Below are 20,749 nucleotides of genomic sequence, written 5' to 3' on the forward strand. Positions count from 1 at the left end.
GGCAGTCGAGAATCCGCGCAATGCATCGTCCTTGTTCCTGCGAACTACGAACTCCCGTCCGCTTGAGATCCGCTTGCACACGTTCCGACCTCGCGATAAAACTGTCTGGCTGATAAAAATAATAGAAATAAATGCAATTTAACTTCAGCAAACATCATAGTTAAATCTAGATAATAATATGTATTAATAAACTCATACTTAATAACATTTTTTAGATAGTACGATAATACAGCCATGCAAATGTCAAGTCCGTCATTTGTTTTTATAAAAAAATTTCAAATTATTGTCATATCATTTGTTAAAAGAAAATGCAGTGTAAAAAAAAAATTTAATAAAATGCTCGAAATAACTTCTTCACTTTCCCTTTTTTTTTGCTTATTATATTTTTTATATTAGAAAAATAAAAGAATAAATAAATAAAAGATTGTGTGTGATATTTATCAGCATATGTGTGCCCGACAATACATTTTGATTTCTCGCGCAATATTTCAAATTATTATTGCCACAAATGTGTTGCGGACGGTGATTCTCTTTTTGTGGAAAACTTTTAATGAAACGTTGCCGCTTGTTTTGATAACAAGCTCGATAGCGAACTCTATTAATGTATTTTGATAACAGGCGTAATAGCATGTGCGCTGGTCTCTCTCTCTCTCTCTTTCTCTTTCTCTCTCTCTGTCACACACACGCGCGCGCGCGCACGCACGCATGCACGCACGCACGCACGCACGCACGCACGCGCACACATACACACACACACACACACGCACACACACACACACACACACACACAAAGGCAAAAAGAAATATCGATTATAGCCGAAATATCGATTCTGCCAATCATAAACGCGAAGAAATGATCAACATAAAGAACTGATTGTTAGAATGAATTTCTACGTGCAAAAAGATTGACAAATTTTTATAACTGTGATCGTTTAATTTCGAATACTCAATCAAAAATTAATATTTTTAAATATGCTATGAGTCAATTCAACTCACTCCAGAAACTAACTATAAAATTAACTATACAGAGCTAACTTTAGAAACGGAGGGACGACACATCGATAACGGTTGAAAAACAATTACCTACATTATGCATATTAATGTTTCAGTCTGACGTAGCACGTAGGCTTTAATAAACTTCATAAATCAAGTAGCAACGCGGTAGTTTCTTTGGCGGCCCCTTTGCAACAATGCACGCTGTTCGGCTACCACGCGCGCGATGGTAATTACCAGAAAAAAAGCTAACTCGACAGGGGAGAAAGCGGAGTTTCGCGTGAAACTCTGCAGGATAATCTTTCACATTGTGCCGGGTGGAAGTGCATAATTCGGGCTGTTTGCAAATTATGCAAACGAGCTACCAAAATGCAAAGCTATCAAAAATATCTACTTAAACAATTCATCGAAATAGTAATAATAAGCTAGTAAATCAATATATTATTATATATCGTTATTATTACACTGCTTAATCGAAACATTTTTTTAGCAGTAACCAAATATTTTATTTACATAACTACGAATTTAGTTATTTTTGCACAATACTTTTTTTAGCTTCAAATATTTATTTATATCAACTAAACAATTTAATTAGTATAAAAAACAAATATTTTGTTCGGTAAATTTTAATTAAATTTATTTATTATTTTTGTTCGGTTCATTTTAAGTTTCATAGAAAATAGTTTAATTTAGTGTGATACTAGGAAAAATGTTTTGTTCTGTGAACAAAATTTTGCTATATTAAAACTAATTTATATTTAAAACTATTTTATAATTTTTCTTATATCAGTTTATATTATAATATTTAATTCTGGAAGCATAATGTACATAGAAAGCAATCGCTGACATTAAATTCTATTTTGTAAGAAAAAATTAAGTAACACAATTAAATTAGCTTTTTAATAAGTAATTTATATACATTTCTGTGTTATTTAACAAATATATGTATATTATATATAAACATGTTGTTCTAATGTTCATCTATAAAGTATGAACATCACAAAGAAATTTAAGGAACAAAAATATTTAAGCTATCTTATTTTATAAGTTCTATTTTGTGCAATATGTATATATAATAAAACAACTGGAAAAATTCCTATAAATATTCCAAGATCAAATTAAAATTTAAAAAATTCTGTACATTATATTTCATATTTATCTTTTCCAAGTAGATATTTGACCAAAAATTATATGTAATCCAAAAAAACAATATCTATGTAAAAAAAATTTTCTCATGGTAGTTTTCTCCCTCTCTCTCTTCCTCTCCCTCTTTCCCCCTCCCCTCTCTCTATATCTATCACTTAATAATTTCCAAGACTTCTTTCAGATTTCTTCATTAGACTCACACAGTATTCATCCTCGTGAATACGACTAATTATAATGATCGCAGGATATCTTGCAAAGCACTTTTGTACACGATAATCATTAATTTTTTTTGTAATCGCATAAAGATAGATAATAGAATTACGAACTATTTCTCGTTACAAATTGTAGAAATTAATCTGAAGTAAATAAAAGAGAGAGAACTTGTTTACAAGAAATAAATGCGCAATGTAATATTTGTTGCAATCGCGTTTCGAAGGATAATAATACAGCGAGACATGGAGCGACATGGGCCCTGCTACCTGCTTGTTCAAATATTTGCGTATGAATGATGGTGCGGCGATTTTTAAATGAGCGAGAGCGTTGTAAAAACAAAACAGCAAGGTCATAAAATATTTAAAATGTATTACACAGTTGCCACCTTCGGACTAATATTCTGCCGAAGGTCGACTTTCAAAAAGAAAAAGGAAACATCGAAAACATTCGGCACAATAGATTGTTATCAAAACTAGAAAAAATATCCAATGATTGTTATTCTCTTGTGTCATTTGATTGTGTGTATCGTCAATAAGACTCATAAAATTCTCTCTTATTGCCGTTATTTCTATACTATTATTTCTCCTAAAAAAAAAATAAAAAAAAAGACCATTAAAATTTAGAGCAATCAGCCAGAGATCTGTACCGCTGTCGGAGAGTCGAAGGATCATCTAAAAGCCGGAATTTCTAACCGAAAACTAAAGAGATGGCAATCATATGAAATAAACATACATTAAATATATACCCTACATACTCTACTTTTTTATATTTTATATTTTAAATTAATCGATAAACGAAGTTTTATGCTTTATTTTGTAAACTGGACGTCGTCGAAGTCATTCGAGAAAATGTAGAATAGAGATATCGTTATCTGGATCTTAATTGACAAAAGAATCTAGTTTTGAATGTTCATCTTTAGTTTTATCTACTTCACGTATCTCCTATTTGTGCACATTCACATACATGCAATGTGTGTGGTCTCAATAAAACCGCAACCGTTATTACACTGCAGTCACCGGAAGAATCTCGTCGTCTATCTATATTATTGTTGATGGCGTAAATGAGATGTCGATCGATTCCATCGTAAAATTCAGCGATCGAAAAATATTACCGTGAAATGATAGCGCAATGAACCGCGATGAGAATAACTTTCGCGGATTTATTTCTCAAAGTAACGTCGTGATCGCAAAAAAGAGCAATGTACCTATATCTTTAACAATTTCCCGTGGATATAGCGAATTTATCTACCTATAATATCATTCATGATATTAAATTATGCTATGACGATATTAACATTATAATCTTTTAATATAAGTCTAAAATAATTTAAAATAATCTAATGCTTTAATATATTTTGGATCTTTATGCTTTTGTACTATTTTTCGAAAGGATTAACATAAAATTATCATAAATAATATTAAATTAATATTATGTTTATATTATTATCAAATTAAATTCTTATGCCACAGTATTTCATGATGCTTGTTATATTATAGAATATATGTGTCTATTTGTGATTTTATAAAGCACGTTTTAATTAGATCATAAGATAAAATCAATTTTAAATATTATATAAAGAAACATTAAATGTTAAGTAATGAAAAGTGTAATTCGAAATATATCTAGATTAGGATAATGCTGAGTGACTCTGCAATTATAATATTTGCGTATCATAAATGAAGAAAAAATATTTTCATGATTAAGAACGTTGTAGGCAAAAGGATTAACGTAACCTACCGACTATCGTTTAATCTGATTCTGAGTTGCAGTTGTAGCAATCGCGCGCATCACGTTTTACACGTTTTGAAGTTAGATATGACCTGACCGATAAGCATTATTCGTTGGGTTATATCCGAACGTGTGCATTTGTATTAACTTCTGGTATTTGAGTCTACCGTGCCCCATCGAACGCCTAGACCCACGACATTATAGTGTTTCGCATTTAATGCACCGTAAAGTGGGGTTACTTTGTGGCTGCGTTGTTAATATGAGATTTTACTGGAAAGAGTAAATGGCTTTTCATGCCGATATTAAATATAATGGCGAGTTTATAATTAATGTTAGATATAATCAAACATAACTAATGTTAAGCTTAGTTAATTAATAAATTTAAGTTAATATCAAATATAACGATTATGCTATATATTTAGCTGACACAAAATATGTGATAACAGACATTGTTAACATTTATAACTCTATTCGATCTATTAAAAGAATGATGTTTAATGGAAAGATATTAAAATAAATATATCCATTTACTGCGAAAAATTGTGTTAAATATTCGAAATATTTCAATTTATTTTACTAATTACTTATATAATCTGCAATGCAGAGAAATATTCAAAATAATCTTAACTTTCACTTTAAATATAAAATAATAAAAATTCCAGAGAGATTTATAAGAATCAGCAAAATTAAATGTTAAGATAATTAATGAATAAAAATTTATCCATAATGTAGCAAGCATAATTATAGAGAAATTAAAGTTCAGTAGCGCTCGTTGCATATTCAATAGTGGTTTTTCGCTAAGGGTAACACTGGCGAATACTTTCCGAACGCTTTAACGATTTCGCTAACATTTTTCTCTTGCTTGATGAGCGATGTAATCTTCGCTTTGTCCGCCGCGAAGTTCAAGCCTTCGGCAAAATCAGGATGTCCAATATATCGGCGAGGGCAGTATCGTGTAATACGCAGCGATACTTTAGCGAGTGCTTTACACTCGCTCGAACAAGCAGCACCGGAGTTTACAAAGCGGTTTAAAGTTCCGCAACGGTGAAGAAACTCCAGTTTAATTTGGCGCGCATTAATGCGCCCGCGAGAACTTCACCGGAAACTTCCGTCGCAGCAGTTAGGCCACGCTTTTTCTTCGCGCATCTTTCTATCGATCAAATGTTGGAGAGAAGAGAAAGATGAGAACTTCGCGAGCAAACCAATATAGAACTGTTATGTACAATAGACTGTACCTATCCGTTGACCGTATAAAGATTTTATCAGTTTTAATATATCATACTGTTACAGAAAGAAAGATTTTGCTGAGAGAAAAATTATTTAAAATTTTGCTGGGACATAAATCTGAAAATAATTTTGTTGAAAATTCAAACCGATTGCTAGAATATCAAAATTTTTTGCAGCAGACTTATCATTTTTGAGTTTCCAACAAAATTATTTTTAAATCTGTTCTAGCAAAATTTTAGATCTTTTAGAAAAATTATTCATTCCATGTAGAAATTGAAATTTTTAGAATGTAGAATTTGACTTGTTCTCTTCTTAAATGAATATTATATTAATAAATGAAGATACGCGATTTTCAACTGGTCATTAAGTAAAATTATCTGCAAAAAATTGCAAAATAAAAAAAAGAATAAAAGGCAAAACTGATATTTTCCACTTCAAGATTTGTGTAATAGCTAATAATATATGTCGCTTTTTTAATATGCCAGAAATAAAATTGATCATTTATTCCTATAGATACATTTTTTCTTCGTGCATCAATTGTTCCCCGTTTAACATAAATTTAAACAGATTCAACACTTGCAATGTCTGTTCTGTGATATATATATATAATACTTCGTTAGGTTAATATCTATTGCAGTATTGAGTCGCGTAGAGGAATCGATTCTAGTAGAGACAATTCGAATTCACCGACGACAACGATGCTATCATGGGGAAGTTCTCGGATTTCAATCGGAGTTCTCGTCGTGGACGAACGCGCAGCCAAACGTCGAGGGAACGTCAGAGCGAGCACGTATACGGCGTGGTGCTTACACGCGGATTTAGCCCCCGAAAAGCTTCCAAGCGAACCGTACACGAATATGAACAAACCGACGCGCCTCGCTGGGAAAAGCCTAGGGGTTGGCGGTTACCCCCAGAGACCAGAGAGAAGGATAAGTGAGGTGGGATGGTTTTAGCTTCTCTTTCTCCTGACGCCTCGAGGGGTGAGTTGACTTAACAAAAAGGTCTCGAGCAGTGCTCGTATGAATGTTAACGAGAACGCGATCGAAAAGGAAGGAGAGACGAGGGTATAAAGAAGGAAGTAAAACGGATGGGAGGTGATTTTAACCACGGATACGCAAATAAATCGGGTCAAGAGCGCAAAGGTAAGGCGAGGCAAAGCGCTAAACGTACAGATGAAATGGCAAGGAAGATGAAGAATGGTTTTCAGGGAGCTGAAGGAAAATCCGTGGAAGAGGGTAGAGCATTACGAGAAACAATAGAACGATCGGCCAAAGTTGTACGGAAGATCGTTTTATTATCACGACTCGCCCCCGACTTCACCAGCCCCGTCTTAATAAAGCCGACCCGCATTTTTTTCGCTTTTTAGCGAAAAGCTGCCCGGCCACCCGCGCCTCCTCTTCTCTCTATCTCTTTAAACCCTCCATTATCCTCCTTTTATTGCTCGCATCCTAAACCGTGAAAGTAGTTAACGCAGGCCCAATAGAGCCGAACGTAATCTATTAAATAGATAACGCCACCTCCGTTTCTCGTCGGACTTGGCTCTTTTATTCTGTACTCTTCGACGATTTCTACACAGTGCACTCGAAAGAACGTAATAAATGCAGCTTAAAAAAAAAGAAGAAAAGATGAGTTTATGTTATCAGAAATATATATAGCATTACATTTTATAAGACAACAGAATAATGAAATATCCAATTATAATATGCAAGATATTGAAACATAAATCTTGCCGTTTCTCTTGGATTATAAATGAAAGACATTTTAAGCTATTACATTTTTAATCTAGAGATAAATGAAGAAATATTTCAATTATATTCGAATGCAGAATCTCTCTCTAGTTCGAATATTTATACCTGATACTTATCATACTGGAAGAAATGGGAGTATCATCAGAGAATGGAAGGGAGTGAAAGCCGGCGTCGGTGGCTTATTCCGGAGTTATTTTTCACGGAACGTTGAAAAATTGCCGTCACTCCGAAATCGGAAATCGATTACATCGGCTGATTCGAGACGTGCGGGGGCAAAGCTGATGGTGCTTCTAGCTTGCTCACCGACGAAACGCCATCGACTTCTTCGAGCTAAGGGATGGATTCTCGCTTCTTGACAAGGGATTGACGATAGATAGAGTCGTACATAAATCGTAGTCACGAGTTGATGAGACGATGGCGAAGCGAATTAATCTACGTGAATAAAGATTTTTCATGAAAGCCAAAAGGAGATTATGCTCGTTGTTCGCGATTTGTGATTCGAAAACGGTATATTACAGTATTTGATTCTGGTACTGTTTGGTGAGTGATTTAATATGCGCCGCTAACTCGTTCGGATACGCAAAGTGCATATGAAATAAGCGCGATACCCCGTTCGCTAAGAGAGATATGAAAAGAAAACTGTGCGCTTTGTAGATACATATTCCGTGTTCTATGCATGCCTTTAATCTCTGCACCGACAGAAAAGAATAATAATACGTGATTTTATTTGACAAAGAAGTTTATGAGAGATATAAATAATGAGAAACAGTTATAAACTGCGGAAAAAATTATTACTGTTGAATTGAAACGACGCGTGTTGAATTCGCATACTTCACATAAATATGGATCTTGCTAAAATAGATACTATACAACATAATAAAAATTTCTAGACTTAACTATCATTTCTAAAAAAGTTATGGAGGCTTGTAATTTTTCAACTAGTTAGTAGTATGCAGAGGTTTGTAATTTTTCAACTAGTTAGGAGTATGTTAACAACTCTAATATGCATAAAAGAGATACTATTCTTGTTTTGAGTATAACTTTTTTTCTCAGTTTGGACAATTTATAATAACGCTACAACAAAATTAAAGTTAGATAGTAGAATATATCAAGTTTCATATCAATTAATACACATTATTACTTCACTGTTAAAACCTCAAATTTGTGACGTTATGCAAAAATAATAAGACTTAAATTGTTTTTGAGAAAATAATAAGACTTAAACTGAGAATTACGGCAGTAATTACCATGACACGTTGAAAAGTTTCATACACAATTTAATTGTACATAAGTAAATTTTGTATTCATTCTATAGAACTATGCTATTAAATATTCGGAAGTGAACTACAACTCTCTTCATGATGCATCTATAATAAATTATAACGCAGTATTATCTTATACCCGGTATTGTTTCAATCAGAAAAGCATGTGAAAATTGATAAAACGGCGTTAGAGAAATAATGGAAGTACGATATATGAGAAAACAAGTTCACACGTATATCACATACGTGTGAACGTATTTTCTCTTGTATCGTATTTTTCTTTATCTGGTTTTCATTATCTGGTTAACGATGTTATAAATGAAGCCCATTGGGTGAAACACCAAGTTAAGCTTAACCACAAGTTACCAGAATAATGAAAAATCCTTTTCTGGGCCTTTATCTGTCTATCTGTTTATCATATGATAACAGCAAGAGAGATTTATTTAATCACAATATTATTTAATATCATATAATATCATATAATATCATATAATAACGATAAAATTATAAATTTTAACGGATAAATTTCGCGCCTGTATTAAATTCTACAAATTGTACTGTGTGGAGAAAATATACGTAAGTGAAACGGGAGGAAACAAAAAAATGGCAATACATATATACGAAAAAGGATTTTCAATTACATTCAAATGTTCCGTTAACCTCGCGATGGGAATAGAAAACAGCAAGAATTCGCGTGGCTCGGTATGGGCAATCGTTTTCGAGGGGTCTCCCAAAACTAGGTCACGTACGTCGGAAGTGAACGTTACCCGAATTAGGAATCTTCACGCCACTTGTCACTGATAGAATTTGTGCCAAGAAAAAAAATATCCCGCTGTATTGATGTTTTTTTTTGCAAACACATTTATAAATATTTATAAATAAATAAAAAATGTACGTAATATTTTTTTAACTGCGATCTTCTATATATAATTAAAAAATGCTTAACTACTGTCAATCAATTGTAAATTATAAATATTTCACTGAAAAAGAAGATTAGTTGCTGCAACAATTTAGATAGTAAAATATGGCACAGCAATTTTATATGGCTGCAGCAACCAATTTTTGGTTGTAGCAGCAAATTTTAGTTGCATTAGCCTAAATCATATACTGATCATATACATTGCAGATGTAAAATATGCCATATTTTACTATCTAAATGGTTGCAGTGATCAATCTTTTTTTTCAGTGATCTATTTTATTTTTATTATCATTCTTAACAATTTAAAAATAATGATATACAAAGTTATTGATTATTAGGATAAAACATCCTTAATTTATTCCATTATTTTTGAAAAGTAGTAGTGATGAAAGCTCCAAAAGAAAACTTATTAAAAGAAATTTTTTTAAATATATATAATAATGTTATAAAAATAAATATTAATTTTTAATGAAACTGTTTTTAACTTATTTTTCTTTAGATATAGAACATTTAATTTGTATTTTATACTTATGACCAAGGCTGCAGTACAAGATGAGAATAATTTAATTCTAATAAAAAAAATGTGAGTAATCATCAATTTCTGGATGTGTGAAATTATATAGCGATACCTACTTCTTGCGCAATATATCCGCACTTGATTCGGTTTGTTCGAAAAATTGAAATCAAGATTGATTCGAAAACCATCACTACTAGCGAGTAGTCTCACGGCGCGGAGAAGATCACGACAATCTCTTATTTTCCACGCGACCGATCCATTCGGCGCGAATTGGAAAACGCGAGCGGCAAGTGAACGAGATTCCCGCTCGAGCGAGGATGTTGGGTTTCGTTTGGCTACATTCCACCAGTCTGGAAAGCACTTTTCATATGGAGAAACTGTGTTCTTCATATCGAGAATATCCGACAACTTTAACTTCAAGATTTTCGCTTCTAAAGTAATATTTAAATTATGTATGTATAATAAAAAATAAACGGCAAACAAATATGACAAATCGAAATTTGCTATAAATTTAGACATTCGCGACATTTGCTTTTTCTTTAATATCTTAATAGAAAATTAAACAAAACTTTAATAATTCTCTTTTAATCTCATCATTCTACGCTGAAGTGCTTCATTCTAAACGTGGAATAATGCACGCATAAAAAATACATCAAAGTTCCTTACTTAAGCCATGAAATGGATCGATCTAATTGCGAATCATGATTTGTTAAAGAAGCTTTACTGTTAAAGGAAAACTTGACCGTTTCTGTATTAATGAAAATGCACGGATTACCTCTTACAAAAAAATATAACTAAAAAGGCAGCGCTCTATAATTAATTGATTCATCGACAAATATTACAAAAATTCCTGAAAGCGCAAACTGTACTTACAGAAGCATATAATTTATCTAAACATATATCTTATCTTTTTTTTTTGTATAATTTAAAATTCAAGATCAAACTTATTGTGTCAAACATATTATCTATGATAAGTGTGTTCTATCAAAAATAAAATATAATTCGTAAAATAAAGAAGAGATACAATTAACAATCAAATTAAAAAATTAATAACAATAGAAAATTTTATATGTGAATATAATTGTTGTGTTAAAACCTTATTTATTTTTGATGTTATTATAAACAGAATAAAAAATAATTTTAATTGTTTACATATTAAATTTTTAAAAATATAATTATATACAGAACGTCTCAAAATTCGGTGTCTGTGAAGTTATTACGGCATTTCTTTATTTTTGATTTTTTGATATTAAAAATGCAGAACATTTTATTATTTTTGAAAAAAACAGTAATACAATGGAAAGTGCTATTAGAATCATTATTTTTTAAAAATTAATAAAATGCTGTGCTAACTTCACAGACATCAAAATTCGTGATTCAAAATACTAACAACATAACTCTTGAAAAATTACGTATTCATATAAATTTTTACTTTTATAAGCAATAAATTTTTAAGATAATAAAAATTTAAGTACTAAGATACCACAGATTGTTTAGATGGTTACATGTTCACACATGAGTCGCGCGTGCAGTAAATTAGTGAGCGCACACTTCAGCACATTCACTAATACTCGTATAATCATGTAATTATCTCAACGTCTGTAATTGGCCATATTTAAATCCTTATATCTCAGAAACTATCGTTTAAAATATAAATTTATAAAAACTTATTTTACTCAATTTCTTGAAAACTTTGCTATCGCAAATTTTGAGACAGCCCGTATATTCAAATATAAAGGATATAATCTCGCGATTCGTTTCCGTTTCGCGGGTTACCAGGGCGCGAGGTCGAGGCACTTTATCGATTGCTCTCTCTTATCCTCGATGTTACTCAATACTATGCTCGCTACGTCGAATCATCGCGTCACAGGCGCGTCACTCGTTTAAATTTAGACGAGTGGCGTCGTGTCCGCGCGTCCGATCGCGTGAAACTCATTGAACTCGGCGGGAACGATGCAAGAGGGTTAAAGCGTCGAGAGCGAGAACAAGAGAGGAGAAAGAGAGGACGAAACCCGCGTTTGCACGTGGGTGGGAATCAGATTAGTCACGTAGCAGCGGTTACGAACAAGGAATAACGCGGAAGGGTGATCGCCGCCGTTTGTACACGATGGTTTCAGGAACATGCATAGCAAGCTCGTAAAACGGGGACTAATAGACAAATATTGATTGAAAAAAACAAAAGGAGATTTACGTGTGTGGTAAACATGGAATCTAAAAAAAAGATAAAAATAAAAAAGAATAAAGATGGCAAGATAAGAAGAGAAGACAATCTCGACTAAAAGAGAAAGGAATAAAAACGATGGTGTAAGAAAAAAAAACTGAATAGAACGCTAAAAAAAAAGAATGAAAAAAAAGAAAAAAGAGGAAAATGTAGGAATAAAAATAAAAAGGAATAAGGTAAAATTGGTAAAATTGGAGTTCGAAAAAATAAAAAAAGAAAGAAGCAAAAAATGGCAGAGAAAATCGTGCAACTGTCGAAATATACGTGCCGAAAAAAAGAAAGTATAAATGACTCAAGACGCAAGAAGAAGAGGACGCGACGGTGGATAACGTTGACGGAGGGAAATGCGAGATGAAGAGGCGAGCGGACGAGGTAATGCGCAGTAAATTGGGGCCGCCGCGTGTTGCCAATGTGCCACAAATCTTCGACAGCAAGGTCCGTCACGAAGCACCTTACGACGGAACTTGTAAGGTCCTCTGCAGAGTTAGGTGAACGAAGAGAAGTCCTCGATTCGAACGGAGACAGACGTCGAGGGTTGTCAGAGTTGCTGCGGATGGTCGTTTGCTGGCAAAACGTCGTTCCACAGTGAAGACCGTGTTCGTCGGCGGAACAACAATAGACGTTGGAATTATTTTGCTTATCTCACCGACGCCATATATTCGTCGCATTGACGAAGCTTTACGGTGGAAGGAAACGTGCATAGCTAGCGACATTCTCGCATTGTGAACTTTGCCCTCGTGATTCTTCGAACCGACTAACATTAAAATCGCTTGTCTCGAAATGGTAAAATAAATGTCGTATTCGATGCTTTATTCATATTCAATGCTTTATTTATATTTCTATTCAGAAATTATGACGGATTTTTAATCGCAATTTTATCTTGAAAATAAATACCTCATAAATCTAAATGTGTAACATTGATTTTGTCATTTCACTAAATTCCATTAGTATATATGATATATGGATTGACTTAATTTGCAAATATTGATCTAATTTTTATTAAATTAGTAAAGTTGACGTGAAATGTAATCTATTCCATTTGACTACTTGCAGTTCGATGACGTTTTCTTCAATTTCAATTTCATATCATCATATTAATATTTAACAATAGTATTTATTATGTTAAACTAGGATAAATTCAAATATTTTGATAACAGAATATGCATTTAGTTCTCCTGAATGTGCTTTAAATATTATCAATATCCCATTAGTATTTAATTGCGATATTAATTTGCAACTTGTATCAAATTTATATTTCATTTCAAAATACGTATTTCTCTCATTAGTCCATTTTTTAATAAAATTTAAAAGAAATAATGAATGCGTATTATTAAATTCTTATATTAATACAGAATCGTTCTTCGAAAATTTATCGTGCAACCACAACTGATCAATACGAGAGTAAAATTTTAGTAAAGTAACGCTGTATATCTTGTATTTTCATATCATAATTCATAATATTATCTACTAATGTTAAAAATGATTATCGTTCTTGTCCTAATACGTTGCATTCAAAATTATATTACATTAACATAATGTACATATAATTATATTAATATAATATTTGAATAAAATATACGTTTATTCATGTAATAAAATACATTTAAAATGGACTTTGCGCTATATTTACCGAATCTGATATCAAATATCTTAACACATTTTTCCTAGCTTCCCTCATTTTTTAGCATATCAAATAACGTAAATGCATGCTTCAAGATTGCTGGAGAGAACCGTGAGAATTTTTCCTCGAGGAATCCATCTCGCGGAGAGAAACTCGGCCCGCCTCGGGGACGCGACGCACTCTGTAATCACGCGTTGATTACAATTTTTTATCTTTATTTTTATTATCTCGATATTGTGCCGAGTGTATAATAGGATTACCGATCTATCCAGCGTAAATATTAATTGCCCAGAATGCGCTACGGCGATAGTGGCGTAAGTGGCGACCGTAAATTGCCCGGCAGCACCTCCCTCTTACCGCGTATATAAATCCTCGTCGTCGTAGAACGCAGAGAAGAGGCAGAGAAGAGGAGAAGAGGTGAGATCTCTCTTCATGGCGCATGTCCCAGGTGGTCCACAATGTCAGTGGAAATATAATGTAACCTGGCAACCGTTTATGACAATTATGGCCAATAGCGAATTACCAAGTCACGCAAACAGCTAAACGTTCTCGACATAAAATGATTCATATTAAAAATTCGTGCAGAATAGTTATATCGGTAAATTATAATCATTGTAATCATCATAATGGTGATAATATTAATTTTGAAAGTTCTTAAAATTTAACTGTCATCAAATTTTAATCAATATCCTATTATTTAAAAAACGAATAGATAATTTTTAATATCCAATAAATTTTAATTTTATAAATGGAAAAAAATATTTTTACAGATTGAATCGTTTATCATTTTATTATATCGTCAATATACCAAATATTCTATATATGATATAAATGCGCGTGCGATATTTACAAGCGATTAAAATTTGATCGACGATTTGATAAATGAATCCAATTGAAATCTAACGGTTAGTGTCCTGCTACAAATATGGTCATACTACTTTTATTTGTGATTAGTGAGAATCGGAAATTCTGTGAAAATTCTTCGTAAAAATTCTAGCAGCGCAAATAATCGCAGACGAGTAGCCATGAATGAACTGCATCTTTCGGCGCCGCTTCGATGCCGCTGCAAATTTTATCGCACGTTATTCGCGAGGTCAGCTCGATCGAGATCATCCTTCCTGCCATTAACTAACATTTTACGACGGCTATCAGAGTCGATTACAAAGTGGCGGGTATTGAGGTTTTATGTAATTTTTCGAAGAGCCGGCATATTTATACGCCAAGAGGAACCATTTTCAGTTTTATGACGGGCGGAGCAGTAGTAAAAAGCTAATTGCTGAATAACTGAAATGATGCGCGTATACTTGTTTAAAATGTTAAGGAAGAAAGTGGCGAATAAAGATGCGGAGAAGAGTAGAGGAATTTTAATACTTCTCACAAATTTTATAATTTTTAAAGAAATTAAAGATATTAAATATGTATTTATTTTAAGCGATTTAAACTACAATGAAATACGCTTTAATTCTTTAAATTTAAAGCTTTAATTCTTATATATTTTCTTTGTAAAATATAAGAGAGAACTTTTCAGTAATTATACACACGTGTGTGTGTGTGTGTGTGTGTGTGTGTGTGTGTGTGTGTGTGTGTGTGTGTGTGTGTGTGTGTAATATAATCATTTCAAGTAATTAATTTTTTTTAATGAAGAGTGAATTATTCTGTCGATTTTAATTTCTCTCTTAGCTCTTAATATTAAAGGTATCTGTAATATTCTTTCGCGAAATTTAATATAAACCATCAATGCAATATCGCATTTATATATAATTCAGTTTAATTTAATTTTATTAATTGATCTTATCGCTATATTTAATGCTCTTTTTCTATTCATTTGTCAATCACTTGTCAATAATTCCAGGCAATATTTTAACTAAAATAATATATTATTATAAAATTATTAATGTCTATATTGAGACATATAAATTTTTTTATATTTGTAATATATTTTATAGTCATATATTATCAAAAATTAATCTCTCTGATAAATACAGTCATACAATACATCACTATATTCATTCCATCTCTCATCGCATTATTTTCTTCTTATTTCTAAAGATGCGTATTTACAATGCAGGAACTCGATTCAACATAAGCATTACTAATTCTCCGCCACTCGATTCGTATACCACGACTCCGCAATTCTTGAAAATGCAGTTAAGAATGGTATCAAATCTACAACATCCTAACTATCTACCTACTTTTGAGAGCACATAAAACCTTTTTTGAGTCCCGGCGGTACAACGCGAACGATTCTGACTTATCTGTCGTTTGGATTACTACGGTTCTTCCCCATACCCGCCTATATGCGTGCGTATACATGTGCGTGCTATGCATACGAGTATCACGTGTGCGTGCACATATGCCTGTAACAGCAAAGGGAGTAGAAGGAAAGGAAGGCAGAATGAAGGCAGAACACTGGAAACGCAACTACGATGATGCTGCATGGATTAGGTGCACTGAGGTGTATGATAATGGCACAGGAATAGAGAGGACACGTCGTCTCTCTCCAACCCCGATCTTCATCGTTTCTCCTCCTTCTCCCGTGTGTCTCAGCCGCGACCCCTCTTGAACACGTCGCTCTGAAATTGCTCTCGAGATACCGTTGCTCGTTAATGCTCGCATGCATTCTGTTCATCGTTACGTTCTGAACCTATCGGGCGCTAGCCAGCCCTTTCTTCCTCTCTTCCTTTCACTTCATCTTCCTTCGTTTACACGATGATGTATTCATTTGACATCAAGGTACCGCGCTTTGCTTTAACTAAGAATACCTCTAAGTACGCAGGTGGGGATGCTTAGAAAATCCTCAAAAAATTTTATTTTTATAGTTATATTTTTTAAATATTTTTAATATATGCAGAGTTAAATTTGCGTTATATCTTTATAAGATGGTGGAGCGAAAAAATAATAAACTTTAAGACTTCTGAGCATATATTTTATGTTTCTTTTCTGGTAAACGATTTTTAAGATAATTATATGTGTAGCCACCTGCCTACTTAAAGATTAATAAATTGTAATGTATCGAGAAGTATTCATAAAAATTAATGAAAAAACTGTTTTGTTATTTACATGATTGAAACATTTTTGTAATCGTTCTTCGATAAAATATTCGTAAAAAAAATTACGTTTATATTTTTGTAATGTAATCTCAAAAACGTTCATGTTTCTCATTCTTCATGATTTAAACATTTAAGTTTTGTAACTGTACCGTGAACAACGTCAGATATTCGAATATTTTTTTATTTTCTCACTAGAAAATAGTAGAAAATCTTGGATTTATGAACAGAAAATGACGCCCCTCGCGTATTGGGCCGCGCCGGCTGGCGTACCTCAGCAATGCGGGTTTTTCTTCAACTTCCGCGATCAGTTACACGTCGTCGGAGATTGCAGCTGGCTCGCACAGTCGGGCTAATATGCGAGAAAAGAAATGGTCCCGAGAGAAATTTGTAGGCACTGCCGTCGACGTCTGAACAGATTTCTTTTCGACAGAGTACCCAAACCCTCAAAAGTCATTCTCATAACTTTCACTCTCACGCGTATGCTTCATGAAAGTGATGATAGACTAACAAAAAATACAAAACCGAAATTATAAGAGTGTGTACGAAGCACGTATATACAAATTGGAGTTTAGAAATTCTATATGTCCAAGAATTGAAATTGTCAACGAAATTGATGCACATGTTATTTTTGGAGCATAAAGAGATATTCTCAGGACAACATACGTATTTAAAATTGTTAAGACGTCTGATGATTTTAGATTTTGTGTTGTATAGTTTGTTATTTCTCATTCAAAGTAAAAGTTTTATGTATAAGTTCACATCAAAAATATTTTAAATTGATTGTATGTATAAATATTAAGGTTCAGAACATTTGTTTATCACTCAAGCTATTTGAACACATATTAAAGTATCAGTATATATACGGAAGGACCGATTTTGCTAAAGTATCCAAAAATTTAGCTAGATACAAATTTAAAAATAATTTTGTAGGACCATCAAAATAATTACGTAAGAATCTCAAGTATGATGAACAATGCTGCAAAGTTTTGACCTTCTAGCAACCAGTTAAAGTATCCATAATTATTTTGATGATCCAACCAAATTATTTTCAGATCTATGCCTAGTTAAATTTTTAGATATCGTTTAGCAAAATCATTATTTTCATATATAAGAAAGGAGATATTTTAAAAATAAATTATAATGTGACATTTTCTCACAATTTATGTTAAAGATATTGATTAAATACTTAAAAAATGTAAGATTCTTGCTACAGAAAAATTACTAAAAAAAACTTGCAACATGCAAACATATACATACCTTCGTACATACACATACACATACACACGTCGATGAAATCTCCTAAATCAATTAACACGAGAACGGTTTAATTCTACGAGCGTGCTACGGTATGTTCCCGGACTTAACATGCCGGCCGAAACCTCTCATCTATCTCACAGGGTTTTCCAAGGTTTACGGCAACAACGATCTTCCGCTCCCTGCGCATACACCTCATGGCCACTTCCACCTCGTTATTAACCTCTTCGAGATAACTTTCATATTTTGTTTAAAATTTGTAGGAGAACATACACGTTAGAGTCCATCATAAACTCACATAATTAAATTTCTAAAAAATGCGACTGAAATAATAGACGATAAAAAACAATGAACTCACAGATAAAGTCTTTTGTCAGATAAATAATTCATCTAATTAATAATGCACTGACTATTAATGCAAAATGATTTCGTGCACAGGCATGTATTTGTTTCCTTTTGCAGCAAAACATAAAATTTATGTCTCTTGATTTCTAGCAAGTGATAATTCAACTTAACACCTTATATGCTTGTATTATACACACATATATGTACATACTTTGACGTTTACTTTCAAACAAAGAATCTTTTGAAAAACATTCCGTTTTCCATTACAATTTCCCGAAGCAAAACCAGCCAGCACAATCCTGCACAACGGTTGTAGTCACCGATGTGACAATTTAAAATGTGCTCGTTGCAAAGTTAAAGAGAACACGCGGAAGGCGGCGGGATGCAAAACTGGCTTCTGCCTGCGGCGTGGCGAGTCGCGACTTCGCGAGAGACTCTACGGGACGTGCAGCGCGTAAATATCCGCACGCGTGTAGTCAGCTCCTTAATTGGCACAAGGATCGAGGGGGGAGGGGGGAGGGGGAGTTACCTGTGGCAAGGAACCGCGATCCGAAATCGTAAATACTTTCTCGCACTCACCTATATTTCGTGCGACGACGGCGCAGCCGTTGGTTAAGAACCACGCAAGTAGCAGACTGCCGAGGATCGGAGCTCCTCCTTTCCGTCGACCCTTGCGGCACTCCATCGTGAGGTTCCGAGCTCCGACTACGCCTGAAAGCAGAGAAAGAAACGATCACGCTCTGTGCATTGGGGCGTGCTGCTTCGCCGACGGCTCTTGCACTTTGCGCCAACTATGTGTACGCTCACCCCGGAGTGCATCGCGATTTCCGAGAACACATACATTCGGTATGCCAAGATTGGATGCCGCCACGTTATTATTGCATTTACGTAAATCGTACACTTTATCAGGTGACCATCCTTACGTTCTCTATCTTGTTTGTTCTTTTTTTTTTGTACAGAGACGCACGGTCGACTTACGGTCGCAATTACGTAGAAATCGCGATTCAGACCATGATATCATACATGCGGTGCACGTCATAAACTAGATTAAAGTATAGATAGATATGGTGAATAGATATAAATATTCGGTATACTGAAATTAAGAAAACTTGCATGTCGTGTGTATGAAACAGATATTATTTCACGACATAATTTTTCTTATCTTTCTAAAAAAGATTTAAAATTGCATAGAAAGAAGGTTTTGTTGAAATATCTAAAAATTAGCTAGCTGTAGATAATCTGAAGATAATTATACTAATCAAAATAATTATGTAGAGCGCTCAAGCATGATGACAAGCATGATGCTTTAAAAAGTTTGACAATCAGCTTGGGCGTTTAATATAATTATTTTGATGGATCAATAAAATTATTTTCAGATCGATATCTATTTAAAGAACAGTTAAAATACAGTCTTCAAATATTATAATCACAATCGTATTATAAAGCTTAAAGTTGTACGTTTTAATGATTTCAAATAAGTATTTTTTAGCTGCTTTTATACAGATTAAAAAATCCTTTTCCACAATTAAAGTATAAAGTATAACGTAAATTAAATTAATTGACTTTATGTCAAAAACGAAAAAAAGTTGAAAAATTACAGTTTTATTCAACCTCTGATCGACTTATAACAATATTACTTTATATACAAGTTTTATACTTCGTACATGTAAAACAATCTTGATTTGGGCTACAGATTACATGAACAAATAATATTGAGTTTTTAGAATTAGGTTTAGATACTTAATATGAAAGATTAGCTAGTTAGAAAATTTGTATGTGTGCGTGTAATATTGCTACAGTATGATGTATTATGTGTCAATGTACATCGTGTGTAAGTTCTACTAAATTGATAAAACATATGACTTCAGAAACCTCTGAAGATATTATTTAAGACAATTTTAAAATAAAAGACTAGAGTCTACTATAAATACGATCCTTCACTTCAGACACTTCAACAAAATCGTTCTTTCTGTACTTCTTTAGGTTTAAATTATTAATATCGTATTAATAGATTCAAATAATTCTATTGATTGCCTCATATTTCAGATACGTTCCGTTTTGCGCTTATAGCATTTGTAATCATCATTCGTTCTTGTTTAATATTTAATAGACAACAATGAATTGATGCTTACAGCGTGTAAATGTGAAAACGAAATGCACTCATTATGTTATTTTTTAAACATAACGCGTATGGCATATGATTATGGATCGCAGTTCACCACCCTAATTCATCTTGTTCCACCTATTGCACAATGCACACTGTTTTTATTCGATAGAATCGCGCCGTGTTCGCGCGGTCTGCAAATTTCGAAACGCTGACACCAAAATTGTTTTCCTTTTTCGTCTTCGTTAACCTACATTCACGCAAATGCACACATATCCCCAACCCCTTCGCTTCGCTAGACACGCGGATTAAGCTGATTTATAGTGTTTACCAGCGATGCTCGCTCGATTTTTCCTATGTCGCGCGTGCGCCCTGTCGACCTATCAGTTTGTCGAAAAAAA

The 20,749-nt window shown here is 33.3% G+C and overlaps 1 protein-coding gene across 1 annotated transcript in view; it reads right to left on the bottom strand.

Annotated features, from left to right (window-relative positions):
* The window catches only part of LOC108688772 (latrophilin Cirl-like), a 350,771-nt gene that overhangs the window by 254,759 nt on the left and 75,263 nt on the right, over positions 1-20,749 (bottom strand). The window contains exon 2 of the mRNA XM_018195171.1: positions 18,824-18,955. Within this exon, the coding sequence (XP_018050660.1) occupies positions 18,824-18,929 (106 nt within the window). The 5' untranslated portion in view covers positions 18,930-18,955. The remainder of the gene's footprint in view (positions 1-18,823; positions 18,956-20,749) is intronic.

The sequence above is a fragment of the Atta colombica genome, unplaced genomic scaffold (assembly GCF_001594045.1).
Source record: "Atta colombica isolate Treedump-2 unplaced genomic scaffold, Acol1.0 scaffold238, whole genome shotgun sequence".
NCBI classification, from domain to species: Eukaryota; Metazoa; Arthropoda; class Insecta; order Hymenoptera; family Formicidae; genus Atta; species Atta colombica.